Raw genomic sequence first — 13,555 nt, forward strand, 5'->3', positions numbered from 1 at the left:
AGGTGATAAGAAGGCACTTCTGGGACTGCATGTTTCACCAACTTACAGATTATAGAAATGGCAGAGTTACTATTAAAGGCCCCTCACTGGCGCCCCCCATACCTGTGTGTCCTGTAGTTGAGACTCAAGACCAGCTGCATCCTTAGCAAATTTAATACCCTTCTTCTCTGCTTCTTCCAGAAGAGTTGAAACATTATCCAATTCATTCTGCAAGAAGTAAAAGATTAAATTCAACAGTAAGCAGATAAAAAGGGTCCAGAATCACCAGTCTTAAATGCCCACAAATAAAGCAGTATTTGGGGAGGAGGGGTGAACTTGAAACTGCCTTAAACTCAGTTAAGCTTCTCCAAGAGTCCATCGCCTCCCAAGAGCGCCCCAGCGAGCAGGCTCAGACAACTGAGCAGTCTCTGCCTAGAGAGGGCCGGGAGGCTCGTCAGGCAGAGCGCACACGCAGAGGGGGCTTCTCCTAACTTTGGTTTACTGTCTTATTTCTCATCATGAAGAGACAAAAATTATACCGAATCCTCTGGAAGACTGACAGCGAGCCCACACGAACAGGCTCCCTGATCAGCAGGTGTTTTGTTTTGATCCTTTTCCACACTAAAATGCATTGACCATATGCTTTGAGGGGACAAGTATCATTCATATTCTTACAGAACTTGCAAACTTTATTACACACATTCAAAGAAGTTTAAATCCTAGTATTCATAGTTCTAGCTTTAAAAAATCTGGTATTACATATTCATCATGAATATTAAACTATTTCTTATGGTCAGATTTTATGAATAATGTGGTAAAAATACTTTTTTCTTCTTCCTCCTCAATTAATGATGGCTCTAAAATATCTTCCTTCCCCCAAATCCCCACGGCATAAAACCTTTTACAATTTCTTGTGAGCACAGTGGGTACTAGAAAGAAGTGGAGGGACTCCAGAGGGACAGTAGGGCACCCTTCATTCTTGTTTGTCCTCTAGTCACGTTAGCAAAGGCATAAGGAGGACGTATCTAAACATGTGACACAAATTAATGACATTTTTACTTTTACTCGTTTTAGCAACATCCTTCAGAGAGCCCACACTTCATCAGTCTTGGCAACAGTGCGGTGGAGAAGGGCTCCAGACTCAAGAGGGACATCCTGCCTTCGACCCTGGCTCGGTAAACTGCCAGGTAAGTTGCCAGATGGAGGCAAGCTACCTTTTAGCTTCTTGGAGCCTCGCATTCCTCATCCACCAGACTCACCCGGGTGGGTGTGAGGATTACATGGGAGACCATACCCAAGGAGCCGGACGTATGCCCAGGGCAGCACAGGTGCTTCGTGAATGTCACCCACCTCCCCTCCCCACCACACACAGTTAATAACGCTGTTCCTAACATCTCCTTTAGGAATATCTTTCTGGATTTGTGAGAGCGTGCATGTGCACGTGCCTACACACACACACACACACACACACTATTTCAGTACACACATGTGCAGAAAAGAGTTAAGAGAGGAGGCCTGAGACTACTCTCCTTAGAAAGGATGTTGGCCCTTGGCTGGTGTCTGGGAACTTAGATTTCAGGAGGGCTCCTACCATTCCCTAGATAATAAAATGACTCACTGTGCCGAAACTGTGTACACACTAGTTTCTGCTCAACACCTGCTTTCCTTCTGGGAATGTGGAATGTCGGTACCTCTGAGGCAGGGGGTGCCTACGTGACCAGCCCCCAGCGAAATCCCTGGGCACTGAGTCTGTGAGCTTCCCCGGCAGACAGCACTTCCCACTGCTGTCACTGCCCACTGCGGAGGAATCAAGTGCACCCCGTGTGGCTGCCCTGGGACAGGACTGCTGGGAGCTTGTGCCCATCTCCTCAGGGCCTCCCGCAGGCACCCTTTCCCTTTACTGACTTTTCCTGTATCCTCTCACTGCGACAGGTTGTGGCCGTGAGCAGGACTACATGCTGAGACCTGGGAGTCCTCCTAGGGGAGCCCTGAACCATGGGGTGGTCTCAGGTCTCTGACGTAACACAGTCCTGTAATTTTTTTCAGCACAGCAATACACAATGTACATCTCTTCTCACAAATACTCATCTACTGTATTGTTTTACTGGTTGCATGGAAGTCTATTCTTGGACATTAAAGTTATTTCCAATTATATTCTTTTATACACACTTATGCAATGAACATTCTTAAAGTTGAATCTGTGTGTACACATCCTTAATTATTTCCCTAAGATAAATTACCAGACATGAATTTACTGGGTCCAAGGGTATTCTTATTTTTGAGGCTTGTGACGTCAAAATGTCCTCTAGAAAAGGTTGTATTAATTTATACTTCAACCAGCAGTGTATAAAAAAATCTAGTTTTCACAAATTTTCACCAATACTAGGTGTAATTTTTTTTGCTCATTGTTCCTGTTCTCTTATTGTCTAGACTGATGGAGAAATTGAAGTTGTGCTTAAAATCATTCAAAGAACTATACCCACAATTCATTGTGGAATTTATTAGGTTTAAGGCCAATTCATGTTGTAATATTCTTAAAATAAATACTATTTGACTTAATCAAAGTAATATACACTAGGGACCTGAGATTGGACATACTTACTTGTGATGGTAATTGTCAGGTAATTAACAGCACATTAGGCCTGAGTCTCTTACGGCCACAGAAGGATAACATGGGTAAACCATGGGCATGCCACTGCGGGATCTGTCCAGAGTAAAGGTTTCCAGGCTTACCTGTAACTTATTGGCTTTCTCGGCCAGCTCCACCCTGAGTCTGTCTCCTTCCGAGACCTTGGCGTGCAGCTCCTGGACCTGGGCATCGAGTTTCTTCCTCTTGTGCTCAGACTCCGCCTTGACCTGCTGCAGCACCTTCACCTCACATGCCAGCTCCTTGTTGTCTGTCTCCAGGCCCTGCTTGTTCTTCTCCAGGTTTGCTTTGAACTAGGAGATGGAAGGGAAGAATTTACTAGGATTTTTATAATACTCCATAAAAGGCACTGCTTTTTCTATCTGTAGAATTGTGCCTGACACTTGGAGCAGGAAGTTGTTGTTCTTTGAGCAGGAAGATTTCTACAGAAGGAACGCAGCTGTACACACTGCTGGGGGCAGTGGGTGTGGATATCGAGGCACTCACTGCACCGTGCGCTTTTTTATCCTTGTCAGCAGGGTGAGGGCGAGGAACCAAGTGCACCCTGTCCAAAGGGAATCGTGCATTCATGTCATCCTTTGTACAAAACACGTTTTGTTTTTAAAAAAGTGTGATTTTTTTAAAAATAAGGAGCTGAAAATCTGGTTGCTGGGAAGGATGAACACAGGGACACATCTGAATAACAGAGAGGCAGTACGTAACATGAGTAAGCATGGTATGTTGGTGCCAGGGTGAGCACATCAGGACGGAGCTCTGCAGGCACCGCCTCGGGGATGACATGGGACTCAGGATGGGCTTTCCAGGCAGTGCAATCGGGTTACATGCGGCTCTGGGGCCAGACTGCGGGGCGTCCACCTGCCTTTCCACTTACTAGCTGTGTGACCCTGGCTTAATTTCCTCACGCTGCTGGGCCTCAGTTTGCTCATTCTTGGAATGAGAATGATAGAGAATAACCGATAGGGTTGTAATAAAGGTTAAAGAAGGCACTGCCTCTAGAGAACTTAGCACAGTGACTGACACATACTAGTGTAAATGTACAACAAATGTTAATGCTGTTGTATAAATTAAAATGTGGCATATGGACAGGCAGACAGAGAGGAGAAAGATGGGGAAATCAGAACAAGAGCAAAACGCATGAAGGAAGAGATGACTATGGGAAATAATGAGGAAAAGACTTGTCTGCCGAGGAAGATGGTTTGAATGAGAGGGTGTATGAAATTGAGTTTTATCAGGATGGAAAGGTGAGATATACGAGATACAGGAGAGAGAACAATGAAATGAATGGCAATAATGTGCATGGTGGCTTGAGACAGATCAGAGGAAGGGAGGGATGAGAAGCAGAGAGGAGGATAAGGAATATTTGAGAGGGACCATCAGCAGGACCTGGTGACTTACGGGCAGCAGACAAGTGAGAGAATGACTTCAAACTATTCTAGTTTTTGAGTTAAGTCATCAGGAGAAAGATGACAGTGCAAGGAGACACTGGGAGGAATATGTCATTTGAGATGGTAGCTGGATCCACCCAGTTCTTTAAAAAAAAAAAAAGTCAAGGGCCTACGGCTCTTCTAGGCGAGCCGTGTGCTTTAGAAAGCAGCCACCTGTGAGTTATGCGTCCCCATCAGTCCACCAGTGTTGCACAAAGGCTAGGAATTAATCAGCACTGACTGGACAGAAGGGTGGAGTAGGATGGAAGTCTGTCTGATGGCTGATTTCCTCCAAGACATGGACGCGCGGCTAGGGCTTCCCTTACCCTCTTGGCCTGTTCCAGTTGCTCCGAGAGCTCTTCCAGGGCTGTTGCATGTCTTTGTCTCATGTCCTGGATTTGAGCTTCATGGTTCTTAGTTTCTTCCTCGAGAGCCTTCTTCAGCTCTGCCACTTCCTGTTCACGTTTTGTCCTAGAGAAAGATATTTTTAGAGAAAGCAGCTCAGAATTAGTCGACTGATTAAATTAAGAGCACTTTTTTTAAGCGCTGCTTTTGTTTTAAATATTACATCAACTCCTTTGATAATTATGAGATGTGCTACTATCCAATAGGTTAGTGATATGGGGAATCCTTCCAGAACCAGCGTTAACTCCCATTCCACATCGACTTCTAATCGAGACACAGTGTAACATCCCTTAGGGTCTTCAAACCTTTCTGGGCAGTCTGGCTGTACCGTAGGTCAGGAACTGGTTAACACAAGATGCCAAACCGCCTAGTACAGCACCAGCAGACATTTCAATAAAACTGGAAAAGGGTAAATCCTGAATATGCTTTCGAAAGCTGAGGGGCCGTAAAGGCCAAACAAATTAGGACACTGCACCTGACAAAAGCAGGACTCTTTCTCGTCACTCATGTGAAACAGTTGCAATCAACTAACATCCTCCCCAAACTCTATCAGAAAATGGTTTAAGCTTGGGAGGAGGAGCAGGAAAATGAGAAGGCAGGCTGAAGGGTGGCATTCCTGGTTCAGAAAGGGTTTCTAGAGTTAGATATGAGAACACAGCAGGTATAAGACCATACACTTTGAACGTCCTGAGGCAAGCTGAGGTTTTATCTAACCTACATTTAGGGTATGAAGATCACATTAGTATTAAATATCTTTACACGGCTTTCAAATATTTTTATAATTTGCTATGACATATATAGGGTAACTTGAAAAACCAAAGTTATTTTACCAACTAGAAGAGACTTCACCCCCACGACAAATCACTCTAAATTTGTCGATATGAGCCATCTTTAATTTAAGCATATAGCTTGATAAAGACTGAAACCAGTAGGGTAAATACCACACCTGCTAAGAGCAGTAGTGACCTCAAGAGTTTAAGTAGCTATAACTTTACAATAATCCTGAAGCATAACTCTGGCAAGCTTGTTTTATACTTTAAAACACATAACCAGTTAGAACAGTAACCTATATGCTTATTCCTGTGCGGGCACGCTTTCCTCTCTACCAGTGGCGTGGTGAGATCTGGAGGGCTGAGACCAGCTTTGCCAGGAGAAGAGGGGCTGCTCGCTCTGCGGTTGCGGGTAGCCAGACAAAAGGAATCACTAACAATTCTTTGTGGCCCAGCCTACCCAGCCCCAAGTTCACTAGAGATGAAAGACACGCACTGGTCTGGCCTGTGCTCTGCAATCTTCCTTGCAGAGGAAGGGCTAGATGGTGGAGGTGGTTGAGGATGCCGGGATCCGAGCGTCAGCCCAACGAGACTGAGGAACTCCATTGAGATTCTTTCAGTTCGCCCTGGGGGTCAGCGCTTTATCAGACAGCAACAACATTTCTCCTGCTGTCGATGCACTGTCTTTTGGGTGAATAGTTTTGTTCCTAATCTCTGCTTGAAACCAACAGTCAGCAGAGCCCTTCACCTTTCCTCCTCCAGGCTAAACCACCCAATTTCCTTTAGTCTTTTACCATAAGTCCTGAAGAGAGTTCAAGTGCCAAGTCTGCTGGAGAGTATTTGATTTGCTGAGGACAGTTACTTTTATACCAATCACATGATACACAACTAGGGAAGACCCAGTGGAGAAGGCTAACACATCTGAGCTGCAGGCAATTGAAATTCTTCACAAAACAGAATCAATAGGGCTATATTTGAGCATAGCCATGGCTTTAATAAATATGCACATATCATTTGTACTTTGTTTTTTTTGCAAGAATTGAGTGGAGGAAATGATCAGAGCCCTTTTCCTATTGTAGTCAAAAGACCAGCTGAGAATGGGTATTTCAACAAAGTCTACTTTAATAGTTTCCAGATTTTTAAAAAGCACATCTTCCAAAGAGAATGCCAGGACTTTAAACTGCTAAAAGCAGAGTTCCTCTGCTGCAGTGGAGTGGGAAGCCTCCAACCCTGCCTGGCTGGGACGGGCTCTCTCTGGGGACACACCCTTGTACTGCTGCTGTGACCTTACATATTCATGGGCAAAGTCCTGGCCACAATATTAGGCTCATTACCTCCGTTTCTTCACCACTGAGCGCTCCCCTGACACCCACAATCTGACCTCAGTCTCACGGCTCAGAGGGCCTGCTCTGCAGACTGGGTGATGTCAGTCTCTCCAGGTCCAGGCACCCAGATGAGCACACCCTTGTCCTCCAGGCAAGAGCACCACTGGCTTTCACCACAACACACTTCCCTCCTGGTTGCGCCAGGTCCTTTCCTACCTCTCTGGCCACATCTGTCTTCATAAATGATTCCTTCTATCCTGGTTTTATTTCAGGCCTTATCTTAGCCGCCTTCCCAGAGTGATGGGTACTCTTCCCATCACGCACATGGTGGAACAGCTGGCAGGGCGCTGTGTGTGTGTACGCATGCATGCAGCCAGTCAAATCTACCAGCCAAGGCAGCCTGGGGATTCCTGGGGCAGGCCTCATGTGCCTGGCAACTTGAGTCTTGAGGAGGGAGAAGATGGTCAGGAAGAGGCCAAGACAGCAATCTGGGAGATCACAACTCAGCGACTTATATGACAAGTATATCTACATGCCAGCAGGAGCCGCAGGTCAGCCTGTCTGCCCACCGGCTCGTTCCTATAGCTCTCCTGTGACTTCTGTGGGCTGACATGCTAAGGTTTCAACATGTGGATCTTCTCTGGCTGTGCTCACCTGTGCTTGTCACTTTCTTTTTGCCTACCCTTGGCTGCTGGTTCATCTGTGACAGCATATGACTCTGCCCAACACACACCTTTGTCTGAGTACCTGTATTCACCTTTCTCTTCATCTCTGTGAATGTGTACCTCCCTTCTCATGTTTGCCTACCATGTTCATACCAATTGGTGCTACCAGCAGATGCCTGACCACCAGATATTTCCCCCTATTTCTGTGCCTGTCCCATCTATCCCTCTGGTCCTCTCTCTCTCTCTTACATAGTCTCTGTATAAATCTTTCCAACCCTCTCTATGTGTGTATCTGTCCTCTGTCTTTCCCTTAGACATCCATCACTGACTGTGGCTTTTCTAAAAGATCACATCTCACTCTGCACCTCAGTCTGTTGGTCCATCCCCCAGCCTGTACGCTTTCTACCTGTAAGCTGGTTTGTTTCTATAAGAAACAAACTACTATTTTGTTATCGTTTCACCTGCTATTAATTCCAGGAGAGAGAGGATACTCAGAAGGACAACATAAAGAAAAACATACCATCTCACAAAGAGAGCAAGCACCTCCACAGCATCCCCGCCAGACCTCGTGGGAGAGCTCAGCAGACACCAGGTGATGCGCTGCCTCCCTCACTCACCGGAGTTCCTGCTGAGCTGCGGTGGTGTCCAGAGTGTCCTCCAGCTCTGTTTTCAGAGCTTCCAGTTCCTCACTCAAGTCCCTTTTCTGCTTTTCTGCCTTGTTCCGGGAAGCCTTCTCAGATTCAAAGTCTTCCTGGAGTTCAGCGATTTGGGCTTGTAGCTCTCGCACAACTTTAAGCGCATTATTCTTATGGAGTGTCTCGTCATCACCCCTGTTAAAAGACCCAGGCGCAAGAAGCACTGAGAGCTGGCGCACAGATGCACTGTTTCCCAGGTGAACCAGCCCCTGCAGACCTATCCACGGGAGACCCCAGTTACACATCCCTCTGCCCGTGGCACGAGGCTGGAGCGGCTGCCCAGGGCCTGCTCGGCAGGCAGGGATGGACACAGGAAACTGACGTGCAGGCCCCAGAGCTGGCAGCAGCAGAGCTAGAATCAGAATCCAGCCCATTGTGAAGGGCTAAAATCCTCCATTAAAAGGTAGGACAATCTCACTTTAACGATTAGAATATTAAAAAATTCCCTCAAGTAAAATGTTATTATAATTAGGAAACTGCTCAAGGTGGCAGTCTAGTCTATCAAATTGGTATCAGCCTACAGTGAAGCAGCAAATTCAAAGTTCTCAGAACACAGTAGAAAAAAGAGACCTGCCACCTTCACACCTTCTACTTTACACGTCATCTTTCCTCTAGCGCATCTTTTTGCTCATGTGCATGGTTTAATGTTGGTAGATTCTTCTGACTGGGAATAGTTGGGATGTTTGAGGTGAGGGAAGGAAAGCTGATAGACATGATTGCAAGTGGTAGAGAACCTTAATTCTAGATTCTAGCTCTCCTCTACAAGTGAAAAAGCAGAAAATCTGGCTGAAGTAAGACTAACAGTGAGAGAGGACAGAGAAACATTTCTGTTACAAGATTTTCTTGATTGTAATCAATTATAAATTAAACTCTAAGTCCTAAGACCATGTTAAAGTGATTTTCTCTAAACTTCTAAAATATACTGAAATTAATCTGTAATGTACAAACATTTGATATGGTAAAATAATTTGCTCTGGTGTGAATTTCCAAGGATTTCACGATACGACTAATGATTTTAAGCATAAATACTGAGAACGGTGTACAAGATTTTCTTGCAACCCTAACATAAATTTTGTACTTCTGGGTTTTTCAGGTTCTTATGTTAGACCTAACAACAAGTAAACTACACATCACTCTCCTGGGGTTTTTGTCTGCTCCTAGACCTGAGACATTCTGTTGAAAATAAACCCCACAGTAACTTCAGTCCAAAGGCCTTTGCAGTGATGGCAGACCTGGCCAGAGCGCCCTGCAGCTCCTCCTCCTTCTTGGCCAACTGGATCTTGAGCTCGTCGATCTGTGCCTGGAGCTCAGCGATCTGGTCCTGCAGGTCAGTTGTTTCACCATCAAGTTTTCTTTTGGCTTTTTCCAGTTCCTGACGAGTCTTCTCTTCCTTCTTTAAGCGTTCTTTAAGGCAAGATACAAGAAGCTCTTCAACACGGTGAATGACACCATGTGAATAAATTCAAAATATAAATTGATTAAAGTTGAAAATAAGCCATTTTATTCAAAAGCATGTCACTGCCTTGATAACACTGTGCCAACAGCTCAGTCATTTGAAACCATTAAGACCAAACTGAAGGCGAGATAAATTAGTGGGAAGATGGATTTTAAGGAAGAAATTGGGTGGGTTCTAAGGATGTCCTTTCATAAGAAGTGAGCCCACGCTGTTAGAGTTGAAGTGACCTGGAACCCTCTCATGCCACCCCCATCGCTGTGCCCAGGTTTGGAGAGGGGCTCAGCAGAGGCTAGGGCAGTGTTTGTAACTGCCCATCCCCCACCCCTTCACTGGGAATCCCTGGTTTGACAGAGGGCGGGCAGAAGGTCATGCATCTTCTCCGCCCTCCCCTCTAAAATTCTGCAGTCACCCCTTAATTAACGCCATGATCCTTTCCATTCAAATGCTTTCCTCACAACACCACGACCTGTGTGCCGTTGTGTTCTCCAGCGGGAACCAATATGCTGAGAAGATGAGACTGAGTAGCACAGCCCGATCAAAAAGGGAGAAAAAACAGCCACGTCGACACCTGCTGTCTGCCACCTCCCGCACAGCAGTGTACACTGGTACAAATGGTTTGTGAAACAGTTTCATACTGGCATCCCCTCTTTTGTTTATACTAAACAACAACAACAAGGACAACAAAACCCTAAAGATTTGTGTAAAACCACTCATTCTCTCCCCATTACAGAAGCAATGCATTAGGAAAGGTGGTCATGCCCTGCAGGTGCTGTTCACACTTTCTCGAGACCAGGGCATCCTGAGCCATGCTCTTCCTTCCTCAGTGTCAACACCAGTCTCTAGCGGCTGGACAGAGGAGAGGTTTTATATGCTCTTCCCAACTCCTACTCTCCTTTCCTATTTCTTTTGGAGAAAGTGGTGATTCATTTTGCAAAAATCCTAGGATTTCCCGACATTATTTTTGCCATCATGTGAGACATGGTCTCCTCAGCAGCTTCTCCTGTCCCTGCAGTTATGTCAGAGGCGGTCCCTCTGTGAAGTGAGACCTGGGCAACTTAATGCAGTTTCAGATTAAACACACACCAAGTCCAATGGCCTGTACGACTCAAACTTAAATTAGATTCTATGTCCACCAACGGGCAATGGATTTCTACCACAGGCCCAACTTGAAAAAGTAAAAGTTTAAAAGATAATTTAGCGCCACTCCATCATAAATACTTGGTGACTAGACAAGTATTATAACTTGTAATAATAAGTTATGATAATAACTTATAATAGACATTTTAATAATGGAACCCAAACTGATTAGTAATCACCATGTACATTTTCTATTATTGCACGTTGTGATTTCAGTTCAATCTGAACACTCGCATGTCCTAGTCCTAAATTTCTCTAACCCGAGACACTAACCTTCTAAATCAGAGATCATCACTTCTTGCTTATTCCTGATTTTGGCCAAGTTTTTTGCCTTTTCTTCCTCTTCAGCCAGCTGAGAGGAACACTCAGCAATGCGATCTTCCATGAGTTTCTTTTCCTGAAAGGACAAAGTTGACTGCTTCAGAAAAGGTATTCAAAATAACAACTGGGGTTTGGGACTACTTAGAAAACAAGTAACACTGGCACTGCCTCCCCCAACAGATGGTGTGCTCCAAAAAGGCCAGAAGGCTCCCTGATCCTGGGGCCGACCTCCAGAGCGTGGCCCAGCTGCCCAGCCATCAGGGTCCCACAAGAGGCTGAAGGAACTGATGCACAGATGGGAACAAGGCATCAATGAGTGATCAACGTGTACAAAATGTGCGGGGTAAATACCTAAAGGATTATAAGGCTATTTGGTGGAGTTAAAAAATTACATAGTTTCCGTCTTTAGAAATCTATACAGGCAGAGACAGAGAGAAAATGACGTAAATGAACCTGAGCTTTTCGCGTTTGAAGCCACCTTCAGTGAGTGCATCCACGAAAGTATTGTTCATATTCTATCATCAACCTTTGAATAGAAATATTCTCTTACTTTGATAAATTTGGAATTTTGGTCCTCGAGAAGCAGAATCTCCTCTTCCATCTTCTTGATTTTAGCCTCTGCTGTCACCTTTTCCAGCTGCAGTTTCTGGCGAGCTCCTTCTTCCTCATCCAGTTGCTCCTCGAGGTCCTTGTGAAGAAGATCACAGAGTCAATCTCCTCACTTTCTCCACAAAATTCCACCACATGTTAATAATCAAAGGAGTGCACATTAAAATGAAATACCAATTTTTAAGTTTCAAAATGGCAAGGATCTTTTTTAAAATATGAAATGCAGTTATGTGAAACAGACATTCGTATCAGACTTCAGGTTAAAGTACAAACTGGATTAATCCTTCTGGAATCCAACGTAGCAAAGTGCAGTAAGCTTTGAAAACAAGCATTTCTTTTAAACCAGCAATTTCAGGAAATAATCACAGATGTGATTTATGTTAAAAAAAGTAATAGTAAAGTGTTATTTATAATATTGAGGAACTATGAACATGCTACAAAAAAGTCTTGGTAATTAAAAGTTGGTATTTTTAAAAATAGAATAACTAATTAAAATTCATATTTTGGAATAATAATTACTAACACAAGGAAATATGAGTAATATACAACTACATCAAACACGTACTTAATTTACCCCACCTGCTCCCTCCTCCCCTTGTGTTATTTTGAAGCAAATCCCAAATATCACATTTCATCTGTAAAACCTTCAGGCTGCATCCCTAAAAGATAAAGTCCACTTAAAAATACATTTGTTTGTTCCAATCGGAATCTAAATCAGGTTCACACACAGTGACTGACTGATAAGCCTCTTAAGACTCCCAGATTTTAATCTCTAGATTCCTCTCTCTTTCTTTCTCCTCCCTCTCTCACCATTTGTTTGTCAAAAAAAAAAAAACAAACAAACAAAAACCAACACAGGTCATTTGTCCTAGAGTTTCCCACAGTCTGTATTTTGTTAATTGCATCCCTGTACTGCACATGCCTAAGGTGACAAAAGCAGTGGACATGACCGTATGTTCAGTATAATTTCAATTAATAAATGAATCCATATGTGTCTGTTTAGAAATATAGGCAAGAAACAATAAAAGAGGTAATGGAGTTGACAGGTGGGAGAGACTATAAATGCTATTTTGCATTCTCTAGGTTTTCTATAATATTCATTCATTAATACTGTAATCAGAAAATTACCCTTAAAAGCAAAACAAAACCAAAAACAGCTCTAGTAGTTTTGGTTGAAAGGGGTACAGACAAGAAATCCCTCAAAGCCTCACAGGCAAAAAAAAAAAAAAAAGATAAAGACCAACGAGGATGACCTCCCAAGGGCCACAGTTAATACGGACTCTCTGATACTCCACAAGAGGAAAAAACCAATACTGAATATTCCCATAAATACTTTCAGAATGTGTTTGAACGAATTTACATGTCACAAAAGGAGAAAGGAAATTAGATAAGACAGTGCAAAAAACGAGAAGTTTAAGAGTCTAGTAAAGAATGAGAAGAGAAAAAGTATTGAAAAAGCAAAACAAAACAAACCAACCCTGTCCCTCCAGGACAGATTTGCTTTCAAAGTAGAGGAGAGAAAGGCGCGCATTGACTGTGAAGCTGTGAAAATTTGGAGCATACAGAAAATAGGTTGGGGAGACTAGAGATGACTTTGGGTGTCGTTCCCCTACCTGAGTGAAACATTATACTGAAGTACACACATGCTCTTAACCAAAGAGAAAACACAATCAAGACTGTTGATAATACCGGCAGGGAGAACTCACTGTCACTGGTGAATATGACTCTGGATCTTCTAAATATTCCCATATAAAATCACACAGCTAAATTTATAAGTTACATAAATATATGTATATTTCTAATCCTTTTTGGTGAAGAAGATTGGCCCAGGGCTAACATCTGCTGCCAATCTTCCTCTTTTTCTTAGCTCCCCAATATTCTAGTGTAAGTTGTGTATTCTAGTTGTAAGTCCTTCTAGTTCCTCTATGTGGGATGCTGCCAGAGCATGGCTTGCTGAGCGGTGTGTAGGTCCGTGCCCAGGATCTGAACCAGTGAAGCCCAGGCCACCAAAGTGGAGTGCGCAAACTTAAACCACTATGCCACTGGGCTGGCTCCCATAAATATTTTTAATTAGATCTTATTGTGTATACTCTTTTGCAACTGTCTTTATTAATATATTCTG

At 43.8% G+C, this 13,555-nt stretch overlaps 1 protein-coding gene and 2 long non-coding RNA genes across 20 annotated transcripts in view; 2 read left to right on the plus strand and 1 right to left on the minus strand.

Annotated features, from left to right (window-relative positions):
• MYH10 (myosin heavy chain 10) overlaps positions 1-13,555 on the minus strand; it is a 145,675-nt gene that overhangs the window by 20,484 nt on the left and 111,636 nt on the right. For all 18 annotated transcript variants that reach the window (XM_005597766.4, XM_005597767.4, XM_014728708.3 and 15 more), the window contains 7 exons: positions 11,375-11,512; positions 10,777-10,900; positions 9,143-9,314; positions 7,833-8,045; positions 4,377-4,521; positions 2,713-2,919; positions 103-207 (listed from right to left, as the gene is read on the minus strand). In XM_005597766.4, the coding sequence (XP_005597823.3) occupies positions 103-207; positions 2,713-2,919; positions 4,377-4,521; positions 7,833-8,045; positions 9,143-9,314; positions 10,777-10,900; positions 11,375-11,512 (1,104 nt within the window). The remainder of the gene's footprint in view (positions 1-102; positions 208-2,712; positions 2,920-4,376; positions 4,522-7,832; positions 8,046-9,142; positions 9,315-10,776; positions 10,901-11,374; positions 11,513-13,555) is intronic.
• On the plus strand, positions 207-9,420 carry LOC111775732 (uncharacterized). The gene is made up of 4 exons (XR_011423496.1): positions 207-1,166; positions 6,823-7,101; positions 7,693-8,313; positions 9,004-9,420. It is a non-coding gene; the product is annotated as an uncharacterized lncRNA (long non-coding RNA).
• Positions 10,796-12,282, plus strand: LOC138916320 (uncharacterized). The gene is made up of 2 exons (XR_011423499.1): positions 10,796-10,932; positions 11,005-12,282. It is a non-coding gene; the product is annotated as an uncharacterized lncRNA (long non-coding RNA).

Source organism: Equus caballus, chromosome 11 (assembly GCF_041296265.1).
Source record: "Equus caballus isolate H_3958 breed thoroughbred chromosome 11, TB-T2T, whole genome shotgun sequence".
Classification (NCBI taxonomy): domain Eukaryota; kingdom Metazoa; phylum Chordata; class Mammalia; order Perissodactyla; family Equidae; genus Equus; species Equus caballus.